Here is a 27,902-nt window from a genome sequence, read left to right as displayed (position 1 = left end):
GCCCTCCTCTGATTTTAAAGTACATTATCTTCATCTATACGGCAACCGCACTACTTATTATGATGGTGTTACACACACACACACACACACACACACAATCTGTGCCTCAGCCAAATGACAAATTTCTACATGCATTACTTTTAGACCACAATGAAGGAAAAATATTTGGTGGATTGAAATGAATCAGTTAATGAAAACCAGCTACATTTCTCGGGCTGAGTTCAAGTCTTGAAATGTCCAACTTCCAAGGGAGAAGAAACTAATATTGGGAAGAATATTGCAACCAAGAAGTAAACACACTAATTATAATATATATTTGAAAGATCTCAGATTTCCAAGAGAAACCAAGTACAAAATCAAGTGTAGAAATTGGGAGCTATTTTTTTTGTACAAAAGGTTTCAAATATCTCACAAGTGGCTAAGGCTACAACATAAAAATGACGAAATTAGTTATTCATTTTCTAGCATAGTATTATCTTTAATATTGGCTATAATTCTGTCTACATTCCTTTCATTTATCTATTAAACAACATTATTCAGTACATTTCTATAATACTGGATTAAATGTTCACATAAGCTAAAATGAATTTGGTGTTTCTATGGTCTAAGGTGTCAATATTTTTGTTTCAGAAGTAATTCTGTACTATGATATGAAAGCACTATGCTGGAGATTCCCAAAAGGATATTTTCTGTCTTGAATTTCTCTTTTAAAGAAACCCCAAATGAACTGGCTATGCTGTGTTCTAGGAGGAGGTTTTATATACAATATAATTTGAAAAAAAAAGTCTGCAGGAAAAAATGTTTTAAACTTGATTGTAGTAGTCATTATATGATGGTGTGTGTTTGTCAAAACTCAGGAATGTACAGTAAACGGAGTGAATTTTCCTGTAAATGGATAATTCAAAGAAGGAAAAAAATTGGGGCAGGGTATCTTCTTAAGTGTATTAAAACGACTTTCAGTGTTATTTCAACTTAAGCAAGGAACTTGAGTGCCAATATTAATGTGAAGTTACATAAAACAAACACATTATGAATATCCAAAAATCTGGATTTACAATGGAAATGTTGACGGCTTCCGAAATTCAACAGCACTCAATCACTAATTCTCTTTGAGGGTAAGATTTGCACCCTGCTGGGCTTATAATTTTCTTTTCTATTTTTGTGCTGTTCATGTGTAAATATTGCCAATTTCATTTGACACAAAAAAGGAAAACAATTTTGTTTCTAAGCTAGTGAATGACACAGACGACTCTCTACACGAGACAGTGCAATATAAGCTTCCTGGCAATGGTTTGAAAGGAAAAAATAATCAAGCCATTTCAAATGTATTTGTAACAAGGAAACAAATTTATTGATTTTAAAAGACAAGACACCATTTTGTTTTGAAAAACACAAGAAAGCTAGCCTGAGTTCAAGTCTGAAATATTCAGAAAAATCCTACTAATATCTTTAGTATGTTCCAGTCATTTGTTTAAACAACACACTAAAAGTTAATATATATTTTTATAATTATAAAAGTTCCCCAGTTATTGTACAGTACACAATACAAATCGCCCACAAACTATTATTTAGCTCCTGCCAATTTTGAGAGGACATGATATACTAAAAGATTTAGCATTTCTCACAAAAATCACATCAGGAAATACGTATTTACAAAATCAAATACATTATACAAAAAACCATCACATGTTATTCGGTAAAGATGTTTTTAAATAATTAAAAAGTTTATTCAACTGTAGTCCAAAAACTGGAAAAGAACATTACATTATCTCACACATACAATCTCTACAAAAGTTGCTTACCTCATTTACATAATATATTCAGTCGATTGTAAAATAAATGTTCAAATATCTTCTAGTGTTACTATGTTTCTGTGCTTATGGGACTGAATAATGTAATCTGCCACTTACTAAGTGAAATTTAAATGATGGCACTTAAAAAAAAATACAGTTTTTTAAAAAAACACAATGAAAGAAGTTTTACCTAGAAGGTACGAAAGCCCTGAGTGATAGTAGAATTACTGATTGGTAAGCACTACAATTAACCTAATTAAAAGTTTACCACCCCAGGCACAAATTTCCAAGTTTTCTCAAGGCACTCACTTAAAGTTTCTGTAACTAACGCATTGGTCACCACCATAGGTCCCAATTGATGATGGAGATGAGTAGAGAAAAAAATTTGCTTTGGTACAAAAGATGCTTTTTAAACGAATAAAATTCAATACCTCCTTTATTGGGTCATTTAAAAATTGTGTTTAGCAGGTTAAAACAAGGCAATCATTTGTTCAAAACTATTAATTCATTGAAGGAAAAATTTTCTTGGTCATCAACAGTCAATGGGAGTTTTTATTTTTGCTTTCCTCCCCAGAATCATAATTCTAACAAAGATTTGTTGTCTTCATTATTGAGCTATATAAACAATTCTTACCAAAGATTTCATTACTCAGGGCTTCCAATCCCAACATCATAATTTATTTAAAAAACAAAGGAAAGAGGGAAAAGAAAGAATCAAATACCGGAATCAATAAGAGACAAAACACATTTTCGAAAATGACATATTACCAATTACTTCAAACAAAAGAAAAAAAAATCCTAGGCAGTCACTTTGTAAGTGGCTTTTACTATTTAAGTAAAATTGGTAAACTAAACTCAGGTCTACTGGCACATAAAATCACTAGCAGCAATGATCAGAGCATGCAAACTGAGAAGCATTTACAGTAAATCATCATGAAGAATTCAAAAGAAGAGAGTTAAATTAAAACCCTTTGAGTATTGCATGTTAACACACGAGTAATTTGCATGGTTTGACTTCCTAAACTGCCTAAAAAGCAACGTTTACGGCAAACTTGCACTAGGCTATGGATGTCCTTTCACCAGACATCGGAATAGGTTACACTCTTATTTGCGCCAGACCAGGGCAGCACAAGCGCATCTGCAGACGACACTGCTCTCATGTTCCATCATGCAGGGGACAAAGGGGTCCAGTGCACGCAGAGCGTCCCTTGAACAAAGTCAGCAACTGTGTAAGCAGACCAGCATTTACAGATATCACAAGCAGTAGTCATTGCAACTCCTGACAGATGAACTTAAAATCAAGTGCTTTGCTCTCCATTATATCTATATATAATTTTTTGACAAGTATTAAAGTTTCGGAGCATAGATAAAATTATGCCCTGTATGAAGGTCCCAAACAATATGTTATGAGAGGTTTAACTCCAAATAGCTTACCTGCCCACAAAGAGTTTAGCTTTTCTTTATCCACTTGAACTCATTTCTTCCTAAGGCTTCGCTTACAATTGTACTTTCTAAAGCTAAAAAAATGAGATTTTTGTTTTGTTTTGTTTTGGAAAAAAAATGTAACCCTTTCTTTATCATACCTTTTAAAGGCAATCTAGGTACTTTCAGTGTGCAGAGATCGGTTATGACATAGGTCTACAGGACCATGTATTGTCTTCCTTTTCTAGAGTCATGCTGTGATGCTAGAAAAGTTGATTTTATTTTTCTGTAAACAGTACACTTACTTAGATGGCAGTGAATATTTGGGAATAAATATATCAAGCCCTCTTGAAGAAAATTAAGAGTTGTATATAAAATGCAAGTGTTCAGCGTGGAAACACTTTCTCTTCCTACCCCCCTTTTAAAAAAACAGCATAATTAGACATTTGGATATAGAGTATTTTTTTTTACCGGTCTAAGTCTAAATAAAGGATCTGAAAGGCTTTTGTCCCCCATTGTATATCTTACAATGCTCAAAGGGTTAATACAAGGCATTACATCAAAGGGGTTTTCTAATACTAGAACTAAGCACTGAATTAATGCTTCTATTCCAGTTTTTTAAAAAAATCACCAAAACTTGCAGAAATACTAGGATTCCATTAACTGATGTGTTCTAACCATATACATGGAGGTTGATCTGATCTAGTGACAAGCCCAATTTTCAATAGCACTGCATGTCAACCTCTCTCCCCACATGTTCTGGTGTAATTCATACAAATCACAAGGTCTGATTTCCATTTTTTGATGGTTGTTATTTTCTCACCAAGAACGTGGGGGAGGGGAGGTTATAACAAAGATCAATTTGTTATATATAACCACTGCCTCAAATTGTACACAAAGGTGACTTGCCAAAGTTTTTTACTTTCTACTTGTGTCCACACAGGGAGGACCCACATCACAGTGACACACATTTTTTTCTTTTACACTAATATTCAGCACAGCATTATTTTAGACATTTCAAATACATCATCTGAAGAATTTTTTTTTTTAATTTGAAAATGCATCAGACTTAGCACTTCTAGACAGTGCATTCACGTAAGAAGGTTCATGATTACAGTAATGAAACTGTATTCATTCCTGAATGACTTTGACAGCATTCTACAAGAATGTGTTCATTTTTACTCGTCTACTACAGATCAAAGGCAGTCAGTGTTGCACACTACTAATTTTAGGTATGCAGTGTTAAAACCATTTTCTAAAATTTACTTTTGTTTTTAAAGTACACCATCTAAAGAGAGGTGCATGAACCGTGCTATACAGTACAAGAAAAAGCACAAAAAGGAAAGCAGATTTCTGAAAAGGCAGTAAGACTTATACAGTCAGTCCAAACAGAGTTTGGATGAGAATCCTGAAAAGCGACCAGCCACTTAATAACTGAAAAAAAAAAAAAAAAAATTTTAATTGGGCCCTGTGTTCCAAGGAGACGTTTCACCCATTTCACCCTATTGTTCACTGGCTTCATGAATGCAAATCTTTTGGGTATAATTCACAAAGTATATGTGAAGATCAAACTATACTCATGCTACTCAGTCATATTATATGGAAATATCTTTTCTGAAACTTAAAAATACCCAACACACCTTCTTTACATTTTTTCCTCACTGAAAGTGTAGCACTTGGTCTATGTAGATATTTTTTCATGACTAGTGTCTGATTACAATGCCAAGAAATACTAAGAAGTTCTTAAAATGTGTCCTTGTCACTTGTCAATAAATCTACTGAGAGTATTAGTGTCTAATATTATTTAGAGGAGTCATAATTAAGGTGAATGAAAAAATTGAAATAAAATGTTCGATAAACGCAATAAATGTGATTGCTCCAATTTGCTCAGATATATAAATTATGATGTTTTAATTTTCTAATATATTTCACAATTCAAGTTCAAAATTGTCAAGATGTTTGTGATTGTGTGTGTGTGTGTGTGTGTGTGTGTGTGTGTTATCGTGAACTACAAATAACTGGACTACAAGTAGCATAGATCATAGATGTTATTTTGTCTATTAATCAGAACTATCGTCAATATTCATGAAGAAGTAACATTCCTGTGTTCCTAAAGGAGATCAGAATATTTTTAGTGAGTCAAATTGAAATGTAAGAATATTTATTGATTCCTGATCTGTCCAAATTTTGAACAAACCATGAACAATTGGAAGAAATGTTGAATCTTGGAGGGCCTCCAATCCGTAACTTTTATCAATCTAAATTTGCCCATTATCCTCAGATTCCTCTAACAATATGAATAAATCCAACATTTAAATAAAGGGAATAATGATAATATTTAAAATTGTTCAATAAACAAGATGAAAACAGTAAATACATTTGGTCTAATACAAATATAATATAGTTTTGGGGGTGGTGCATGGGAATAGGAAAGTGAAAAAATTCAGAAAGGAGAGTTGAAATGAAGTTTTTGTGTTTTTTTTCCATGTTTTGATTTAAATTTACGTGTTGTAAATGTTTCCTAATGAAGAAGACACGGTCTTTGCAGCTTAAGGTGTCTTGTTTGCTTGTTTGCCTTTTTTTTTTTTAAAATGTGTGTGATGGTGCAAATTCATTGTTTTTTTTGGGGAAGAAAAGGGGGGGGATGATCACTTAAATGTATTTAGATAGTGATGTGCTAGTAAAGACTTTCAAATATATGAGTGAGTTGTATCATACAAAATTTGAATCCATTTAAAAAAAAATTACATCTAAAACACTTAAAGTTTACATAAGAAACTTTGTTGATTTTCATTGAGTAGTCTAAGGCAACCGAGCAACAACAGTTGAAATATACTGCCTATTACCCGATAAGCCATTTGGTTTTTTTAACTTTACAGATTGGCTCACCCTCTTCTTTCCACCCCACCCCCCACCCCATTAAAAATGGAAAGATAAACATCTTGAGTTTCATATAGGCCTCATTAAATAATCTGTAAGTCATTTTGTGCTTTCCCTTTTGTTTGGCTTTATGTATTTATTTTTGCTGATTAGCTTTTTTAGACTTATTTAAATGAATGGATGTGCCTGTTTTGTTGCTGCTGTAGTTAATAATTTGAGTGCTTAAAAGAACCTTGGCTCTTCATGTAAATGAAAATATGGATGGGTGTATCCATTCTAGGATCTCACCTTCTGACCTTGTAGCTGACTCCTATCCACCGGCACGCATGTGCGCACGTGGACACAGACACCAACACATACAGACAAATAGTTACACTGAAAAGATGCACTTCAATAAGTACCTACTTCTTTTGTTAACTTTCTTAAATGATAACTAAGTAAGAATGGTCTAAAACATATGATTTTATGCAACAAATTAAAACTAGCCTGCTATTCCACACCCTTAAGCAATCTGATTTGTAATCAAATGATATTCAGCTCTAGGAACAAAAAATAGGTTCACGGTCACTCAAAGAGGAAAACTGATTTTGTTGTCTTTTTGTTTTGCTTTGTTTGCCCTAAATTTCCTTTGAAGAACATGTAACCTGTCCTTACTTCGGGAATCTGAAAATGACAGGCACATCTTGTCAAATGGATTGCAGAGGACTTCACAGGAACAAAATAAGCCTTACTAAACCATAGCTTCAGTTCTGTGTTAAGGCACCATGTAAAAGCCGAGGTACGATGATCCCTGATGTACATTCTTCAATGGCACTGATCCATCCAGCCACCTACCCAAATCCTACCGAATTGGGGATAAGCAACAGCGCGGTGTGCCAGTTACACTGCCTTCAGGTTCTGTTTAAAATTTAAATCCACATACTTTAGAAACCAGGAAATATTTTTGAAGGAAATAACGATATGTAGGTTGCTACATTCCTTGCATTCTATAAATTTTCTTTTATAATAGCAGCATATTGAACTACTATTAGGAAAAAGACCTGGAATAAAAGAAAGTCATCCAAATGGAATGGTTTCCTGTATGTCCAGCTCAGCATAAGTAGCATGTACACTTAAAAAAAAAAAAAAAAGTCAAGTCATTTTTTTTCAGCTTCAGTATCTAGCTATAACAGCCCCACTCAACAGCAGAGTGCATCTGTGCAGTGGTCCCAAATACAGAATCAGTAGTCATTAAACAGAGGAATTGGTATGCAAATAACAGTTAAAATTCAATGTTTAACGGAAGCTTGTATTAACATGGTTTAATAATTATGTACACAAATTATGTACATATTAGCATAATCTCTTGCATTTCTGTCATTTACTCTGAACTGATAAATGCACAGCTCAGTTTTTCTTCAGAGAAAAATAGATGACCTTCCCAACCCTCTAGCACTATAATAAAAATGTTCTGTATTCTCTTTCCATACGCCAAAATGTTATCAAAATAGTGTCTTGTGGTTCTGTCCCATGAAAAGCACCTTTCAAAAGCAAATTTGATGCATCTGCTGCCAAATGGGCATGCCTCCAGTGTAAATCAAAGAAATTCATTTCTTTTGATATTTCACAGAAGTGCATCTAATTAAAAACTTACACATGAAATCATACACCAAGACTAACAATCAACAATAAAATATTTTAAGCTACAAAAAATGTAAATTACTTTTAATTATAAGAAAACAAAAACATTAAGTGTTGTAAAAATCCTTCTTGACACCTGAAACTAAGGGGGAAAAAAAAACTCTTATTAAGAGGCAAATAATTTGTTTATGTTAAAAAAAAAAAAAAAAAAAAAAACCTGGCAAAATACATACACCCATTCCATTTCACAACTCCAAAAAGGTAATGTTCAGCACAGATAGAATTTGACAACAGTCGTCCTTCAGGCTTATTAAAATTTCAAAGTAAGCCCAATATCAACAGGGTTAATGTTAGCTGGAAAAATATGCTTTACTATTCTTTAGACTGCAGTGTAGGTATTTCCTGTAGCGCTGCACTGTCTGATAGTCTGAGTACTTGTGACGATGTGCTCACTGTGAATTGGATTCAGGAGACTTGGTTGCACGCTGCTCTCGAGAACAGGCTGCATACAGCCCACCGGAAATGCCTGGTTCAGATCGGTTTTCTCTCTTTTGGCTTGAGGTTCTGAAGAGTCATCTAGTTCTTCATCCATTTCACTTTCCACTTCACTGCCTTCATCTGCACAGACAAATACCAGGACCATCACCAAAACACAAATTGGAAAATGGCAATCAACAGGCGCTTTAGAAAAACTTTGATGCAGTACATTAAGACGGCGACTTCTTAGCTCTTCTCAGGGGACAAATCTTGTACGTGTTCCTTTCAATGGATTTTACTGGTATCAATGTTCTGTTAATGTATCTATAATTCTTTCAAACAACAAAGGTAATTTATTATTTTTGGTTAGTTTGTGATTGAAAGCTTTAATAGTTCTTTTAAGAAGAACTTTGGAATTTCCTAAAGTTTTTATATTAAATCGTAGTATAATTTTTGTTATCACAGTCATTTTGGTACACTATGCTGGCTTTTGGGGAGTGTATTGACCTGAATAATGCTAACTGAAAAAAGAAGGGACAGAGGGAGGGAAGGAGAAAGAAAGAAAAATTTCAGGGTCTTTCAAATATCTACACTAGATATATTTCATGTGTGTTGATGTTAATGTAGGTAAGACATATGCTGATTTGTAAAATAACCATAGCATATATCAGGGGCTGTTGTAAAGATGTTTTGGTGTACATGAATGTTGTAGATCACAGTATTAAATTTTTATTACAAAAAATTATGAAGGCTGAGGCAGTAGTATCAGATTAAAAATGCACAACGAGTTTCCATTCCTGGCAACACTGATATTGTTAATAGCTGGTATTCATTTCTGGAAATTAAATGTATTAAATAGTCACTGTTAGCTCCAAGTTTTAATCCATTGTATATTAAGTAAAACATCATTATAATGGAATACCATCTCATTTTTTCCAGCATGCACTGCTAGAATTCAAAAGTAGAGTTGAAAGAGAAAATGCTCACACCTGGCTTTACAACTGTGTAAGGTTCTCTTTAGAAGAGGGCAGAGGACACTTTTCATGAGGGATCATTTTTAAACAGTGGTGAATATATTTATGCTTTAAAAATCTTTTTCCTTCACCTTCAACATGTTTTACTGTTTATCAAAAACAGATACCTATATAATCACATCAAATACCTCATCTATAACTAAAATATATCTACACTTATTGCTATATTTTTGATATTTTATAGTGACTTGCATGAACAGAATCAGATGTTCTCTTCTATGGCGTATCACATTCAGGTGGCTCTTCACTCAGATTAAGTTAGACTCCTTCTAAGGGATATTGAGTCTCATTTTACGATTTAGGTCACACCTACCAAGGAAGTCCCTGCTACTGCAGCTCTTGATATAATGGGGCCCTTGACTTTTCTTCTCTAAATATCAACTGGGGCAAAGATGGTTCTAGAGAAAAGCAATTAGGAGTAACAGGGACCTGCACATATGGGTGTGCAGTGTACAGCTGCCAGGAGCCACATCGCCTGAGAAACGGTATATGCATGTAATTAAAAAGGTTGAGGTTAGATTAACTAGAAATGATGCCTGTAATGCATCATGAAGTGATAAGAAGGGCTTCTAGATGAGGCAAAAGACTTCTTGGCCCATCTATTTTCTGCAGTTAGCTGTTTGCCTCTGGAAAATGGACTTGATGATATTAGATTTGTCAGAACAAGCACATTGGAAGGGCTGAGGTGCTGCTGGGAGAGGGATACATTTGCTAGACATCTGCTTCATTAAGAGGGTATACTTGAAACATGTTTGTATGATACTTCTTGTTTTATTTGTGTATGTGTTTATATATAGAAATAAAAAATAGTATCTGGAAGGATCCTCACACTAAATTCTTAATGGTGGTAGTCTCTTACTGCTGTGACTATGAAGTTTCCCTGCCTGTAGTTTCTAATTCTCTGTATCATTTTAAATTTTTATACAGAGCTAATATTACTTTTATCATCAGGAAAAAACATTAAAATTCTCATTTTGTGGAAAAAGTCCACAAAAACTCTTGAAGCTTTCCCATTTGAGCCTTAGGCTCTGATGATGCCAGTTTGGCAGTATCTCAAGAAGCATCAGCTCTGGGGGTGAATGGGACCAGCAGGGCCTCGCGAAGAAGGTAAGGTCAACTCACACTGCTACTTGGCTCCCTTTCCACCAACTTTCCTGTGCCCGGGATATAGTGTGGAAATAATAAAAGAACCAACATTAAAAGAGGAAAAATCATCTCAAGCGGGTAGGCAAGTGAAAGAGAGTGAATAAAATCCTCTCTTCTACCTGCTGTGGATGGAAACGGCAGTGGGATAATGGACTGAGCGAACGTCAGTGCACGCGGCTCTTTTCTTGAGGACCACTTGTGGGTGACAGGGTTCCTTTGGATAGAAGGCACGGCAATCCACAAAAGCATGCCCTTTTTCCAGTTTCCCAAGGCAAATAAGACAACTCCACAGACATGTTGTGCATCAGTCCAGACTCAAAGACCTTTCCTAGAAACCTACTTGTGGTTATGGAAATGTGGTACACAAAAACTAAAACTAGGTGTTCTTGCCTAAAATTAGGTTCCTCGTGCCTCACTGTCCCCACCGGCTCTGGCTCTGTCCTGGACGGGCTAACTGTGCAGTTCTCCCTCGTCTTTGTGCATCTGGTACCTGATTCCAGAACTCAATTCCTTAAAACCTCAAGATATCTTCATTAGTTTTTTTTGAAGAAAGGCCTATATATTTCTCCAGTGCTTGTTTTTTTTTTTACATTAATCAATTTTACATTTTGAAAAAAACTCAGTTCGTATTTTTATAGGATTATTTTTTGTTTGTGTGTGCCCTATTCTAACCTCTTATTCCCCGAAGCCCTGTTCCTTTCACTCTGTGGTTTTGTAGATCATGAGGTTCTTCAGGAATATATATCCTGTCGTCCCATTAGAGTGGCAATGCTGCTATTAAAAATTAAGAAGTACCTATGTTATCCTTTTCATCTATACCACTACTGATCTTACTTTTACACTAAACTTCATTGCTTTTTCAGAGCTCTTTTTTCCACTGAAAAATGTGAAGTGGTGAGATGGGTAGGCTGAGGAATCTTTTTTTTCTTGCCTAGTAGGCCGTGAATAAAACAAAAAAATTTGGACCAATTTATCACTTTTCTCTAGGACTCAGGCGATGGTCACAAATAATTTCTTGTTACTTGTAATGAACTTCAGGCAAAAAGTCATGAGTTTGTAAATGCATTTAAATCTAATTCTTGAATTTAGGTGCCTTGGAAAAAAAAAAAAGCATAGAAATGGAGAAATAATGAAGGGCTCCAAAAAACATAACTGTCATATTCATCTAAGACTATATGCCATTTCCACAAAATAAAAGTGCCACAGATATAAACTACATTTTCCTCTGTGAAAATTCCCCAGTCAAAAAGAGTCCTTAAGAATGTACTTTGTTTTCAGTTCTTACCTTTATCCAGATTTCCAGGAGACACAGCATTTAAATCACCAAACTGCAAAACAACAGTCATTTGTGCAAGAGTTACTACCAGGCAAAATAAAATAATATTCTCAGTCTGTGGTAAAGTCCCACACTATGACTTTTTAAAATTATCAACTAGTGACCGTTCTGCTCTCTAACTACATGGGTCAGATACTTTTCCAATCAAACCTGTCAAATTTGAACAGTTTAAATTGTGTCACAATTTAGCTGTCTTAGCCTCTTTGCAAAAGGATAACAATTTTCTCTGCCTTGCACGCTCCATTTTACTTTTATTATTTCAGCTTAACAGTGAAGAAATAGGGGCCGGGTGGCCTGAATGAAGAAAGATGTGGTGGAATAAATTTGGAAAAGCCCCGATGAAGCAGAGCACATCAGCTCTGTCCCCATGTGTGGCTCATGAATCCACCTGGAATCTACATTAGAAAAACGGTTCAGCTGCTTGGTTGAATTCTGTTTTTCAAGTTTTTATTAGTAGAAACAAAAAACATAATATGAGCCCCAAAGTTGAGAGTCTTTATTTTTTTAAAAAAAAATTTAATTTCATACTTCTCTTTTTGTAATTTGCTGTTCTTATTTACTAAGATAAGGGTCCCACTTTAAAAAAGAAAGGTATCTGATTGTTATTAATGCAAATAAAAAAACAAAAAAGAGCTTACAACAATATGAAACAATTAATAACCTTCAGCTTAGACTTTATTTTCTACCTTGGTTTAAGAGTTTGATGATAATTTTACAGTGAGAAAATACATTTTGAGAGTCTCAGGGTAAACAAAGATAGATAGACTAAATAAATTGAATAGCAGAGGTAACAAAGCTAATTGGAAAAAGGTGAAGTGAAACCTAAACTCATCTACTTTTTAAATGGCAAACATCACTTTTTTTAAAGCTGAAGATTCAGAATAAGTCATTATTAGAAATTGAGATTTCTCAACAGACTTAGAAAGGGTGAGACAGAAATTCTACTTACATTCGGAAGTTTGCTTATAAAGAGTTCCATGATAGGAGTATTTTTTTCATCTACAAGGTATGTCTATAAAGTAATAAAACTGATCTTATTTTGCAAACATGCACACATTTTTTTTTTTTTAACCTAAACATGTATTATTCTTCATAGTAGCTACCTTGGGAGCTTATACATTTATTCCAAGGTCCAAGGTTCTGGAATTCCTCTTTGATAATTTCAAGACTTATGTATTTCAAGACTTTCAAGTTTATGTATCATTCAAGAAAGCCCATCCTGTTATTTTACATCCATTTGTGACTCTAAATAATACTCCACATTTTATTCACTGCCGTGGGTCCTGGGATGATTTCTGACTACTCACCAAGGTCCAATTCATCTCCATCACAATCCAGGATATTCAAAATAATGTTATTTTACTCTTGATTATTTCTTAGCAGTTAAGAGGCAGTTTAAAAAGAGGCATTCCACAACATTTTGAGCCATGGCAGCATTACTGGAACAAATGTGAAGCCTTCCTAGGTGACTGCTTTGAAGGGGATAAGGGCCTCCTGGATACATAACTCCTATGTTTGTTTGGAAGACTGTCCCATTACTTTATAGTTACATCCCATTGGGCAACAAATATAAAATTAAAAATACTGAACTGTTGTTTTAAAGTTGTTCCTGATTAACGGGTCAGAACCTTATATTAGTTCAAATAAAAAATTCATAGTTTAAATTATATAGGATTTCTTGAATTAAAGAATATAATGCAAGCAACAAAAAAAACCCCAGTGGGACTCTTTATTTTTGGCATTATTTAAATATTTTAGAACTATAAACAGACAATGCCTAAAGCTAAAGAATCATATTTAAGTTAGTTCTAGTTGATACAATGCAATAAGACTTTTACTTCTTTTAAATGAATACTTAACACTTAAGATCCAATTCTGGAAACAAGTTGGCAGTGACGATTCCAAACATACCTCTCTATCTACAAACAGTGAATATTCCATTTGTTTTTGAAAAATCTCTAAAAGTTGTTTGAGACTAAATTACTATTGCCATTGGTGAACAATAATATCACACAGAATGGCTAAACTCAAACTCTGGACATATTTGAAAAATTTCTTTAAAAGAAACACAGCTTTTAGTTGCTACTTAACTAAAACTATGACAGCTTCCCCAATACAAACTACTTTTTTGGAAAGTTTCTGCTTAATCTGAATGGATATATCCGATTATTCAGGATGCTAAAAAGAAAAGCTAAAGCAACGGGAATCCCAGTGATCGTTATTATCGTTAGCCAAAAAACATTTGCATACTAAATGCTGTGTGCTTGTGGCTATCCACTGTTCTGGACACTACAAAAAAGCTCAGGGACGTTGTCAACGTCTCTAGGTGTCTCTAGGATCAGTGACAAAATTCCATCAGCAGAGAGTAGGTTTAACATAAAAAAATGCTGTGAATACCTAAGACGTAAGATTTTGATATCCGATCTAGATGAAGGTAAAGGTTTTTATATGCATTTGACATGTGAGGAAAGAAAATACGCGTGATTAAGGAAAAACCACTTTAATCCTATAGGCACACTGGGTAAGATTAGTTCATTCATTAGTTGTTTCACGAATCCCTTCATTCACTCATCATTCAATAAATCCGTATTAAGAGCTTACTGTGTGCTAGACACTGTGCCAGCCAGTTCCAGTCAGATCAGGCTGGAAATAGTCCCTCTCTCTGGAGGTGAACATCAGAAGTTGCTTATATTATGAATAGGTAGTTTTGCTGAAAATGAGGCAACCAGGAAACCCTTGCGAAGGTTTTACAAGCATAGGTTATTAGAAGGGGAAGTCAATTATATGGGTTTTGGAGTGAGCAGCAGGTCAAAGCAGCAGGAAGGAAGGATATAAACGGGGACAGGGAGGACTGAGAATGGGCCTAAGGAAGAGAGAATCACAGACAGGGGACAGATGACAAGTACCTAGATTAAGCGAGCACAACCAGAATCAGAAGAGGAGGAAGAGATCAATGATCCGGCTGAAAAAAATGGAGGTTCATAAGAAAGTACAGAGATTACTGAAAAACTGTAGCTGCAGCAATTGTAAAGCTGTTATTGCTTTTGAACTTCCCCACTGCACAGGGGATTGGAGGGGGTTACGACTTATTGAGGTGACATGTTACAGCTTATAAAGTACTTTCATGGTTCATTATGTGGCAGGCTTTCTCCAGATATTATGACCTCAACTATCACTTTCTCAATATCGCTTCCTCAGAGAGGCTTTTCCTGACAGCCTGATCCAACTATTGCCTTCCCTGTCATTTGCTTCCTTCAAAGCACCGACCACAACCTGCAACACTTACTTCACTTCGTCATCTCGTCTCTGTCTTCCCAACACTAATGCCAGTGCCACGAGAGGCCTGACTTTGTCCTATTCTTAAATGTATCCCAGAGTCTGGCACAGTACCTGATAAATAGTACAGGCTGAAGAAATACCAAATGAGTGAATTTGCTTTCTCATTTCAGCCTCACAAGAAGGCTTATAAATTGGGTAAGGTAGAGAGCTTAATCTTACAGCTACTGAAAGCAATGAACTGATTTGTCTAACATTACATAGGAAATACAGTGGTATTAGATTTGAGACCATGTGTTCTGACCCTTGGTTTAGGAATTTGAGAGAGAGAGAGGAAGGGAGGGAGGGTAAAGTATGTGTGTTCAATACATGGAGGAAGGAATATAAATTAAGGGATTTAAAATGTGCTCTGGGGTTAGAAAGTGTATGGCCTTTGATGTATGCAGGAATTAAAATTCTGTCAGCCAGATAGATAAATAGTGGACATTATGAATTACAAACAGAATGGAACATAGAGAAATCATATCTGTTGTTCTCAGGAAAAAAGACCTCCCATCCTAGAAACCATTTCCTCTAGGTCCTGACAAAGTGTCAATAATGAATACCCTCCTGGACAACAGAGTGAAAAAAAATGTGTGTCCAAGGCAGCCGGGGGGAGTCTGTCAGACCAGAAATTCTTGATGACAAGACTAGTAACAGCCACAAAGTGTACATGGGCAACTGGTCATCGGGGCAGATGGGCAGGATCCTTGAGCAAGGCCCTGACGTGCGGCCACGCAGCTGGGGACTGGTTCATGCAGGAGTGCGAGGCCTAACGCCTGTCTCTAAGCACAGGCACCACGAGCGAGCGGAGTCGGGCTCAGCATGGACGAATGTACCCCCCAGGGGCAATGGAGAGCCCACTGCACGTCAGATACAGCCGCCAGCAGCCGGGAGCTTTTCACAGTGAGGGAGGCAGGCCTTGTACTGTAACATCTGGAAACTGAAACAATGCAGTGGAGTTCAGGGAGCCCAGACAGAAAACAAGTGAGGCTCTACAGAGGGCCCACAGAGCAGAGGCTGGAGAGAGAAGGAAAGGGTTCAGGGACTGGGATGAAGACCTCACCCCTGGGGACAGTTCCCTCCTGGAAGAGGGTGTTTACCATTTACCGGGGGCGAAAGGATTAGTGAGCAGTCATAACCACATCATCATAGGCAGCCAGGTAAACACCCCCTATAGAAACTGCATCTTACTAGGAAATCTGTTACTATATCCAGATTTATAGATTTACAGGTACAGATACAATCTCTCTCTCTCTCTCTCTCTCTCTCTCTCTCTCTCTCACACACACACACACACACACACACACACACCCCATAACTAATTTACTTGGTGGCATCAAAATAAGAAAGCGTGTAGTCTAGAACAGGGCTTGGCAACCTTTTTTTTCAGTTAAAGGGGCAGAAAGTAAATATTTTAGGCTTTATGATCCTGATGCAATTACTCAGCTGCCTAGTGTAAAAATAGCCATAGACAATAGGTAAATGAATGTGTGTGGCCGTGTTCCAATAAGACTTTATTTACAAAAAGAGGTGACGGGCTGACCCCTTGGCTAGAAGAACAGCTTGTAAAGCCTAGAAGATCTGATCCAGTTCACAATCAGTGAAGGAATGGAAGAGTTTGTCTTTAAGGAAGGTGTGAAGACAGGCTGCAGGGAGGACATGGAATCAGAGCCTTTAAGGACTAGCACGGTGCAGGCCCATGGGCAACGACTGATGAAAGTCACAGGAAAGAAACAAGGGTCAGTTTCTAAAGATGCGAAGTCATTTGGAAGACTAATCTTCCTTTCTTTTCTATGGAGGCTTGCATGCACAGACAGAGCTAGTTCAAGGCTGGTGTTTAATTGTGCAAATTAGTGGGCGAATAGTGAAGAAGTCTAGAATGAGAGAAAAGACTGCATGGAAGGTTACAAGAAAAGAGACTGCCAAAAGGGTTACACATGTTAGTAATTCAGATGGGGCAAGCTGCCCTAGTGAGAAGTTTGTTCTAATTTGGATGGTAGATGAAGATGTGAGGAGATAGTCTGACAGCATAAATTCTCCATTGGTGAAAGCAAATGGGGAGTAGTTCAGGATGAGGATGGTTTCCAGGGGGGAGTCATCAATGGAGACATAACAGTGACATTTATGTCAAAGAGAGAAGGAAATAAGGAAAAACAACATATTGGAGGGAATGTCTACAACCCACAAGTAATAAATGACTTCCTTCAGGGCAATATAGCTCTCATATTATAATAGTTCCCTATTGCTACTATAACAAATTACCACAAACTTAGTGGCTAAAAACAACACAAATATATATTTTCTTATTCTGGAGGTTAGAATTCTACAATGCGTCTCATTGAGCTAAAAATCAAGGCATTGGCAGGGTTGCATTCCTGTCTGAATATTCTAAGGGAGAATTTTCTTTTCCTTTTCTAGCTTCCAGGGGTTTCCTACAATCCTTGTTGTGCCCCCCCCCCCCCCCATCTTCAGCGCTAGCAACGTCAGGTCGAATTTTTCTCCTGCTACATCACTCTGACACTGACGCTTCTGCTTCTCTTCCACTTTCAAAGACCCTTGTGATCACACTGCGCCCATCAGATCATCTGGTATTATCTCCTTAGTTTAAGGTTAATTAATTACTAATCTTAATTCCATCTGTAACGTAACATATTCACAGATCCCAGGGATTAGAACATAGACATCTTTGGGAGCACATTATACTGCCTACCATATATCTAAGCTATTTTTAAAAAATGTCACATTTGCCTGAGTAAAACCATTTGCCATTATTTTTTTTTTCTAGTGTTAAACGAAACACACCCTCCAGATTAAGCTATTTAGAACACAGAATTTTTTCCTCAATTTTGTCTGTGTTCTTTACTGTGGTGGGGTATTATATAGACATAAATTCATCTTTTATGATATATTTGTCACTAAGGGCATTTGTACTTTATTTTTCATTTGTGGAGATTTAGAATTTTATGTACAATTTCCTACCAGTCTGAAAATTTTTTTACATTTCAACATCTAGGCTCACTGAAACCAAACGAACATCCAAAAACTTTAGCAGGATCACAGAGCTGAAAGTTGTTAATGATACGCAAGGAAGTCATTCTAGACAAAGAAGTGGAAATCAAGTGAGGAAGCCAAAAGCTATTGGGTAGTGGGGCCAAACAAGCCCTAAGCTTCACATCTTGACAGAGGCCTGTGGAGTAACTCTCCCATTAAGGTTATACGCTAAGGAAGAGGATACATCCGGATCTTGGCACCGTTTCATGAGATTCAACATGTGCCACCAGACTGCACCACCAGCAGCGCGAGACACCTCAGAATGTCCTTCCTCTTGTGTTAGCACTGCTCAGCGCTTCTGTGAGAATCCACGCTGCCCAGGCCAGCAGCCAGATGCCAAGGTGCGGGGAGGCGATTAACTGAAGGAAGTGACCAGAGGCAGCATAGATAGTATTAATAGAATCCACAAAATAAACTTTACCATGTAACCCTATGTACCCCTGCTGACCTGGGGACCAAGGTCAAGGGCCGATAGGCTAAACAGCAGAAAGCTTGAACTAGAAAAGACTATTTATTTGGGGGTTACAGCTACTCTTTAGGAGGAGGCTTTACTTAGATTCAGAATAAAGTCATGCTCTGGTCTGATACTGGAGACCAGTTCTGCCAGCACTGATAACTTTAAAAATATGTATATAGGGAAAAATATGTATATTTGTGTATATATGTATGTTTTTCTAGTTCCTGCCAATGAATCATTCACTCTGGTGAAGAACATCTTGAAGCTATCTTAATAACTGAAGACTATAAAATTGTCTGAAGTGTTTTCTATCTCGTGATTGCAATAACATGTCTCTTTGGGATTTTTATCCTTTAACTTGCATAAATTTTGTAACAAAACATATAACGTATTTTGCATAATTTTGTAACAAAATTTATGTCAACATAAAATTTATGTTGACATACATTTTATTATATATATATATATAATATATATTCATTTCTCCCCATTTCACAAGAACTTATAAGATCTATCACTTATTCCTGCTAGTTAGCTATTCTTACAAGTCTAGCAGCTATGATCGTCTAGCTAGATATAATTATGCTTATGCTTCTTCCCTAATGTTGCCATTTTCTTTTCTAAATGACTTATTTCCCCATTGTATTTTGTTGTCTCTGTTCTACAAAGCATTGCATTAGTTTGCCTCTGATTACCACTTTGACTACGTCCCAAAGAATGCTGTTGAATTCTTTGTAATTCCATGAATCGTTTGACTCAACATTCAAAAATTGTCTACAGGCTATTTTTCCCCTTGCAATATAGTAATATTAGAGCCTTCTCATGCCTTTATGTTACCTTTTATTAATTTCAACTTTTAAGCTTATCTTTGCATTGTCAAAAAATGATGTTCTAATTGTACACATTACTTGGTTTGTCAGTGTAGAATCAATTATTAAAAATCCTAATCTGGAGTAGAAGGCATTAAAATAGAGTACCTCCTGAGTAATACACATAGCTTCATATATTTATATAGCTGTGGAAAGAAAAGGGGGAGGAAGTGAAGCTAACATAATTGGGGACCTACTACGTGCCTGTCTGCCTGCCTGCTTATGCACCCCATCTACCTAACTATACCTACCGATCTACCTACTAACCTAATTTAATCCTCACAACAACCCTGTGAAGGAATGGTCCTCATGCCTATTTTGTTGATGAGAAAATTAAGACTCAAGTGAGGAGATAATATATAACTTTCCTAGGTTGCAAAGGTATTAAATGGGAAATAGGAAATGTAAATTTTGGGGTGAAGTGTGGTACAGGAGGAACAACACTGGATGTGGAGCCAGCCTTACCTGGGTTTGAATCACAACTCTACCGTTATCAGTTATGTGATCCCAGACAAGTTACCCTTTGAGCCTTAGTTTTCCTAATATATGAAATAGAGTCTATTGTCTTCAAAACTCAGTAGTCAAATACTATTTATAAAGCCCTGGAATTCCACTGGAAGGCCATAAGATAGTGACTTTCAAAATGAAATGTCTCTAGATGAGTAGGGCTACAAGTTCTGCCTGAGAATGGAAGTGTTTCTTAGGCTCTGACTTAAGGTTGTTAACACTATAAACTCAATCTAGGGCTGAAGTAGAAGTCAGTTTATATATACTGACCAAGCCCTTTATGACTGGAGCAAATACCATGAGAAAAGCTGACCTAAACACTAAACATGGATGGGGTGTGTGTGTGTGTGTGTGTGTGTGTGTGTGTTGTGGAATGGAGATGACCACACAACCAAAAATAGCTGATGAGCTCACATGAGTATCAACTTGTAAACTCTGGCCTAACCAAGTGCTTCTCTCTCTGCTCTTCTAGAAAAGTCAATGAAGGAATAAGGCCCTGGAAAGCTTTCCCTATAGAAGCAGAAAGATTGTTTACATGCACATTTGGAACTTCCTGACCTAATTCTAATCTTTGAACATTCTACCCTTTGGTTGAACTTTATAATGTTCTGAATTTTACAAATCTTATATAGCTGAGCATTCTCCTATTAACCAGTTAGGAGAACACAAAAGGATTAGGAAGAAGCAATTATTTTGGATGCTTTTGATAGTGGATAGAAACATCTTAAAATTTCAATCATAAGAGAATTCAGAGCATTGTTATTTTCTTTAAATGTCTTACAAATGAGAACCGAATTAATCAAAGCATTTTACATTTTAGCTTCAGTACAGGGTTTCACAACTGAGGAAAAATAGCTACTGACTTTAAAGTGATTTTCAATTTTATAAAATTTGCCAGGAATTTAATGTTCCACTTGGTAAAAACCTTGTGTTCCTCGGTTATTGTTTTTCTGTAAGTGAACTTTTGTATGTAATTTCAAACAGTTTTACTGAATGGCCAAGATTTCAGCCAGTCTGCTTCACACCAAGGCAGTCTGCCCTACAACCGCTGGTGGTCCTGCTCCTCCGGGCTAGCTGGCTACCCGTGCAATGTGCGCTCTTGGCCATTCTGTACACAGGTGGCATGTTTTCATCATGATTCTAACTGTTGAGGCTTTTTTATTTTTTTTTACCCCTGTGCCCTTAGGAACACAGAAATGCATGTACCTTTATATCATTTCAAATCTCTAAGAGCACTCATGAGTAAGCACGCAGGTAGTGAAGTAAGCATACAGGCCTTAGTTGCTTCTGAGGAGAAAAGCACGTAGTTTCAAAATAGGAACATTTAACACTACCATTAGGCTAAACCAAGAGGGGCCTCTGTCCCAAGCCCACTCTGTGGAGATCCCTGTTCTGGCTTTTCTGTGGCTGTGCTCAGTGTAAGGAGTCAGCTGAGAAAAATGGGTGTACCCTCCTGGAGCCTGGGTTTTCCTCCCATTCCCCAGACCATACTCCTGTTATGTGAGACCCCAGAATTCCCCACACAAAGACCCTGTAACCCCTTCCATGCCTGTGCAGGTCTCTTCTCCAAGTTCACCCTGCAGAAAAAAGGACAGCCAACGAGGGGGAGCTGTTTGCAAAGGTGAACCAACCCTGATGCTGGACTGAGGTGTCCACAAGTATGAGCACGAGGTTATTCATAGTACAGGACGGGGAATGATCTGTGAGAGAACATAAGTGGTCTAGGGGCCAAAGGCTGGGCCAGGGGCGGACTATGTCTGTGTCACCATTTTCTGGCATGGGACTGGGAGGAGCCTGATAATTTTAAATTTAAACCCAGCCTTCTAAGTTTGTTATCAAGATATACTGGGGGTGCCAAAAAACTGTACACAAGGGGACACTTCGGTCAACGTTGCTCAAGCAGTAGTTCGCCGTAATCAGAAGTGTCTGGACACTGATGGTAACCACTTTGAGCACCTCTTGTAATTGCAGAAGTCAAACGTGATTTGTATTCATCTTTTGGTATCAGCATATTTTGAGTATTACCATTTTAACACAGTTTTCCTTTCTTAAAAATGTGTATACACATTTTTGGCACCTTCTGTATTTATCAACCTAGGTAGATTGAACAGATTTTACTTATAGCTTGATTCATAACTTTTTTAAATATTTAGACATAAGGTACCCCAGGCCCTACAAATGTTAGGGTTGGGCCTGGCTGCATATCCTTTAGGTAAATAAGACTATGGGTTAAAAAGAAAGAACCTGGGTGCTCATAACCTAACACAGACTTCCCCTGAAGCGGCCTTCAACAGGAAACCATGGCATTAGTTTATGATGTCATGCAAGTACTCCTTAATTTTCATTGTACTACCTCTAATTTTTGGAAATTATTAACGAGAGGGACAACGGGGGTTGGGATGTGGAAACATGTTCTCTTTGTACCAAGAAAACCTTTACAACTACAAGTGTGAATTGAGTTTGAAGTGCTTGTCGTATCATCTCACACGGCCAGTATACTTGTAGAAAATCTCGTATTTCTGAACGCACATTTTAGTACAGTGATGGTGAAAAGCAGAAAATAATTTCTCTGAATTGAGGAACGTGCCCATCTCAAACAAGGGTATTTCTTTATCAAGAGAACCAGAGATTTAACTCTCTTCACCTGTGTCTGTGAGCAAACACACCAGAAAGACAATGGCAAGGCCAGAGCCACTTGGGCTGGGCACTGGATGCGAGTGTGGCAAAGAGGCCAGCAGGGGGAGCTGTCACGCTTAATCTGTGCCAGGAAATCTACTGTTTCCCCGAAAATAGGACCTAGCCGGACAATCAGCTCTCATGCGTCTTTTGGAGCTAAAATTAATATAAGATCCGGTATTATATGGTATTGTACTGTATATTATATATTACACCCAGTCTTATACTAAAATAAGACCTAGTCTTATATTAATTTTTGCACCAAAAGACGCAGTAGAGCTGATTGTCCGGCTGCGTCTTAATTTCAGGGAAACACGGTACACCCAGCTTGCTCTGCGGTTGGGGCTCCCAGGCTAACTCTTTTCTAAGCAAATAGCCCTGTGGTGGTGGGCTTCACTGAAGAGGATAGTATGCTGAGATTTCTTTCCTCATGTCTACAGTATCCATTTTAGTTCTTGAAATGTGTTAAGAAATCTTTAACTTCTATTTTCTTCTCTTTTCCCATTTCTAAACTCTTTAGGAGGGCGCGTCTCTAGTTAGAAAGCACTTTATAAAAACCCAACTTCCTGCAGAGGTTCTCTGAAATATTGCCAAACACATTCTGGGCAGAGGGAGCAGTTTTTGGTCTAGGGGCTTTATTTTTCTGAGAAAGAAATCCAGTATGTCTGTCAATCATGAAATCCAAAGCGAAATCCTGTTAGTTGGTAGTCTGTCTTTCCATCATTCTTTTCTGCTTCCTTCCTTGAATGAGTATTTGAGCACCTTTTGTGGGGCTGTGTGCAGACCACAGTTATAAGCAAAGCTCATTTCCTACAGAGGATGAGAGGAGGGGTTCCAGCCCAGAGCAGGCAGGGAAGGAAACCAGCACAGGAAACTAATGAGCAGGGACCTCCGAGGGAAACGGTTGTGGCCCTGGGCTGCTGGGTCAATAGGTGCTTTTCTCAAATGCAAGGAGAGAAAGGACAGACTGACAAGCCAGGAAAGAGGAGGAAAATGGGAGAGCTTCAACTGCACCAATTCTTAGGAACTTGGAGGATAAAGGTACAGGAGAAGGGCCTCCCACGTTCCTCTTCCAGGGGGTCACTTTTATAATTTAATTTCGAGTTGTCAGAATTGTGCTAATGTAGAGGAGCAGATTTACAGCCAAAAGCACACTATGAATTCTAAAAAAATAATTTTGAGTTAGGTCTGGTCTGTGGGTGGGTGCAGAGGACCTGAAGGGTGTAATTTGTTGTTGTTGTTTTTCTGGCATTTTTAGCATTCCAATTGCAATTTCCTTAGACTAATTTCAATTTAGTCTGAACATCTACTAACAAAAATTGGAAAGGGAAAGGGAGGTGGCACTATCAAGATGCATCCTGTAATGCAGAGGAAATAAACCCGGAACAAAATAATGAAAGCTTATATGCTACGCATCTGGTTTGTGTGTGATTGTGGGGGCAGGTGTGTTTGGGGTAGCTGTACTGTACAGATAAAAATAAATTAGTGCCTATTCTGAAATTAGTGCCTGGTCTCCCAACAATTTATATGGTAAAAAATTAAAATGTGAATCGAGCCCACGTGACTATTTGGAGTGAGACAGTCCTACTTTGTACCATTAGCTCCATCACTTGTGGGTTCTGATTTTGGGCAACTTTCAACCTGTTTTCCTCATGTGTGAAATGGGGACACTAACACACCTCTTGCAAGGTTTTGGTGGACATTAAATGAGAATGTAAAACACCTAGCACAGTGATTGTCAGAGGCCAGTCCTCAATTGGAAAAATAGTAATAACCAATAATAAGCTTTATTACAAATAGCAAATGTAACTTTTGAGAAGTATGTATTACATTTTCTAATTTACTACTATTCCAAGATAGTTTCTTTCTGCAAATGATTTTAACTGATGACATGATTCATTTCCATTTATTTATTTATAATTTAGTAAATTTTAAAAACTATTTACTTTTTTCAGTTACAGCTGATATTCAATATTATTTTATATTAGTTTCTGGTGTATACCATAGTAGTTAGATATCTATGTAATTTATGCAGTGATCTCCCAGATTAGTCTAGTACCCACCTAGCACTATATGTAGTTGTTGCAGTATTATTGACTATTATTCTCTGTGCTGTACTTTACATCCCCCTGACTATTTTGTAGCTGCCAATTTGTATTTCTTAATCCCTTCACCTTTTCCATCAACCCCCAACACCCCTCTCATCTGGCACCCATCAATTTGTTCTCCATATTTATGCATCTGTTTCTGTTTTGTTGGTTCCTTTATGTTGCTCTTCAGATTGCACATATAAGTGAGATCATACGGTGTTTGTCTTTCTCAGTCTGACTTATTTCCTTAGCATAATACCCTCTAGGTCCATCCATGTTGTCGCAAATGGTAAGATTTCATTCTTTCTTTTTTTTTTTTTGGCCGAGTAGTATTCCATTATATAAATGTACATACTATATATATATATGTGTGTGTAAAAAAGAAGTACATGTGTGTATGTATACATACACAAAAGTATTTCTTTTTTATCCAATCATCTATTAATGGACACTTGGGTTGCTTCCGTATCTTGGCTATTGTAAGTAGTGCTGCAGTGAACATAGGGGTGCATATAACTAATTCATTCCTTTTAAAATATTCTATAACTAGTCTACTATACCAAAGGTACATTTTCAGTGTATTCACTAGTTGCAGTAGAATAATGTTCACTGAAATTAATTTTCATAAATTTGGGTTTACTTTAAGCATCCAAGCTTATTTACCATGATTATACTTTTATCAAATTGGACGTTTTCACTCAAACTTTATCCTAAAAGCTTGCCTGTTGAATTATTATCACTCTTCTCTAGCTTTCAGGTTTTGAAGATTTTTTTCTCTCCTACTTTGAGTATAGCAATTTTGATGAATCCATGACATTTTTTTTTTTATGGTAAATCCTTAAGGGTTCTTCAATTTTTTTCCCTAAAAATATTATTAAAGCATTATTTTTTTAAAATATTTATATTCATAATTAAACAATTACACCATCTTTTGGTTCCTTTTTTTTTTTTTATCACAAAAAGTTGGTTATATAGGTGGCGGCTTAAGTATAATATCAAATAAGTATAATCAAACATATGATAAAGAGAATTTAAATATATTTAGTAGATTAAATCTAAAAATGTTTGTTACAGAAAACCATTTTATGAAGCAATCAAAATTTATAGATTCAGCGAACATATTAATGGACTATGTATATTTTAAAGAAATAAAGCATACCTACTATAAACTTCCAAATAGATTCCAAATAGCCATAAAATTCAAATAAAAGGATATTTTTTCTGCACAATTTTTCTTGTCAGAGCTGCACAGAAAGCCTTATGATTCTTTTTCTTTTTTTTTATTATTTAGCAGGTGTGCAAACAGATGCAACTTGTTTATTTTATTTTATTCCTACTCGTAACATTTCACTACTGCCAGAAAGCCTATGGGAACATTTTTAATATTTAAATAAAAATTCAAAAAAATTACATAAATTTTAGCAGTAAATAAATTCTGTTTCCTTTTTATCATGCAGGCAAAAATAATGATAATGAAATTCTGGAATGGCAAATGCTTTTAAAAAAATTTACTAGTCAGTATTAATGTAGTAGCAGACTGACACTTAAAATAAAACTGGAGCTGTGATGCTCTTTCATTTGGGGGGTTCCATTATCTAGTAGTCTTCATTTCAACCACTGAAACAACAGTATTGAATTGAACAATTGAATGCAAAAGTGATATTTTGTATGTTTGTATACTGTGTTTATATATAAAACATGTATTGGTCCCCTCCTGCCTGCTCAACTCATGTAAATGTTAATTTTAAAACTCATTTATTGAATTCATATTAATGACAAAATATAATAATTATCCTTAAGTTACTTTAAAGGGAAAATCTTTTTCCTTGCTTCTGCATCTATTTAGCTGTTTGACACCTGTCCCAAATAAAGCACCCATAAAAGCAAAACAAAGTCCAGCAAAGTTTGTGACTATTTTCCAGATTTCCCCAGGTGGATTTCTGGACTATTCTCCCTCCAGACTCACCCCATCTTGTAGCAGGTAATACTCGTGACCATGATGGATTAACAGCAAGGACTGTGGTGCTAAACTGCTTGTTTTTGTAACCTGGTTTCATAACTTAGTAGCTGTATGACTTTGAGCAAGTTACTTGATAGCTCTATGTCTCATTTCATCATCTGTAAAATAGGTTAATAATAATATTCGCCCATACGATTGTTGTGAGTTAATTAAGTTAACGTATACAAAGCACTCAGAACAGTGCTATGTGGGTGTTAGTTTTACTTGAACTTTTCGGTTTTCCATCCTAATCTAATTCTGTCTCTCCGCTGAATGTGATGGGGTATATTTGGTCTCTCTGGGGCTTGGGCCTTAGATTTCCCACAACTTCCCTGTGTTGTGCTCCCTCCTTTCCATTTCAGGCAGGATCTGTGCACATGTTGCCCTGTGCTTGCAGTGGTCTCCACCACTGACCGCCAAATTCTCACTATCTTCATATAGTTCATTCCTTTTGTCTTTTAGATCTCACTTTAAACAATTGTTTTTGGGGGGATGCTTACCCTGGCCCTCCCAGGCTAGAATAAGTGCCTCCTGATTTAAGTATTCCTACCATGTTTCCCCGAAAACAAGAAATAGCCAGACAATCAGCTCTAATGCATCTTTTGGGGCAAAAATTAACATAAGACCGGGTCTTATTTTATTATAAGACCCGGTATAATGTAATGTAATGTAATGTAATATAAATATAAATATAATACTAGATCTTATATTAATTTTTGCTCCAAAAGACGCATTAGAGCTGATTGTCCAGCTAGATCTTATTTTCAGGGAAACACGACATATCCCTTTAATTTTCCTTTATAGCACTCATCAAAATTTATAGCTATATAGTTATGCGAATATTTAATAAATACGCATACTTTACTAAAATGTAAGCTCCCGGAATGCAGAGTCAAAATCCATTTTGTTTATCATTATATCCTAATCATTATAGTGTTTGACCTAGAGTACGTGTATAAGAAATATTTGTTAAACAAATGAATAAATTATTTTCAGAGATAAGTCCTAGGATTCAACATAAGTGAACATGATTTGCCCAAGATTATACCACTATAAATGACAGAACTATAAGAATTCAGTTCTTCTGACTCAAGGTCCACTATCATTTCCAGGCATTAAGTAATCATGCAATTTCTATTGTGTAGGTTCTAGAATTAAAAGTAAAAGTACACTTCAGTAAGTATAGATCTAAGGTTGTCTGGGGGAATTGGGCCTCCCTATGTAACT

General features: G+C 36.5%; 1 protein-coding gene across 7 annotated transcripts in view; it reads right to left on the bottom strand.

Annotated features, from left to right (window-relative positions):
• Positions 1-1,324: 1,324 nt before the first annotated feature.
• Positions 1,325-27,902, bottom strand: part of RFX3 (regulatory factor X3) — a 265,614-nt gene continuing 239,036 nt past the window's right edge. For 6 of the 7 annotated variants that reach the window (XM_074330486.1, XM_074330488.1, XM_019730013.2 and 3 more), the window contains 3 exons: positions 12,658-12,720; positions 11,658-11,700; positions 1,325-8,333 (listed from right to left, as the gene is read on the bottom strand). In XM_074330486.1, coding sequence (XP_074186587.1) covers positions 8,095-8,333; positions 11,658-11,700; positions 12,658-12,720 — 345 coding nt within the window. In that variant the 3' untranslated portion in view covers positions 1,325-8,094. The remainder of the gene's footprint in view (positions 8,334-11,657; positions 11,701-12,657; positions 12,721-27,902) is intronic. The other variant, XM_074330489.1, reaches the window with a different exon arrangement.

Source organism: Rhinolophus sinicus, linkage group LG04 (assembly GCF_036562045.2).
Source record: "Rhinolophus sinicus isolate RSC01 linkage group LG04, ASM3656204v1, whole genome shotgun sequence".
NCBI classification, from domain to species: Eukaryota; Metazoa; Chordata; class Mammalia; order Chiroptera; family Rhinolophidae; genus Rhinolophus; species Rhinolophus sinicus.
Note: the sequence above shows the minus strand (reverse complement) of the source record. Positions and strands in the feature narration are given on the sequence as shown.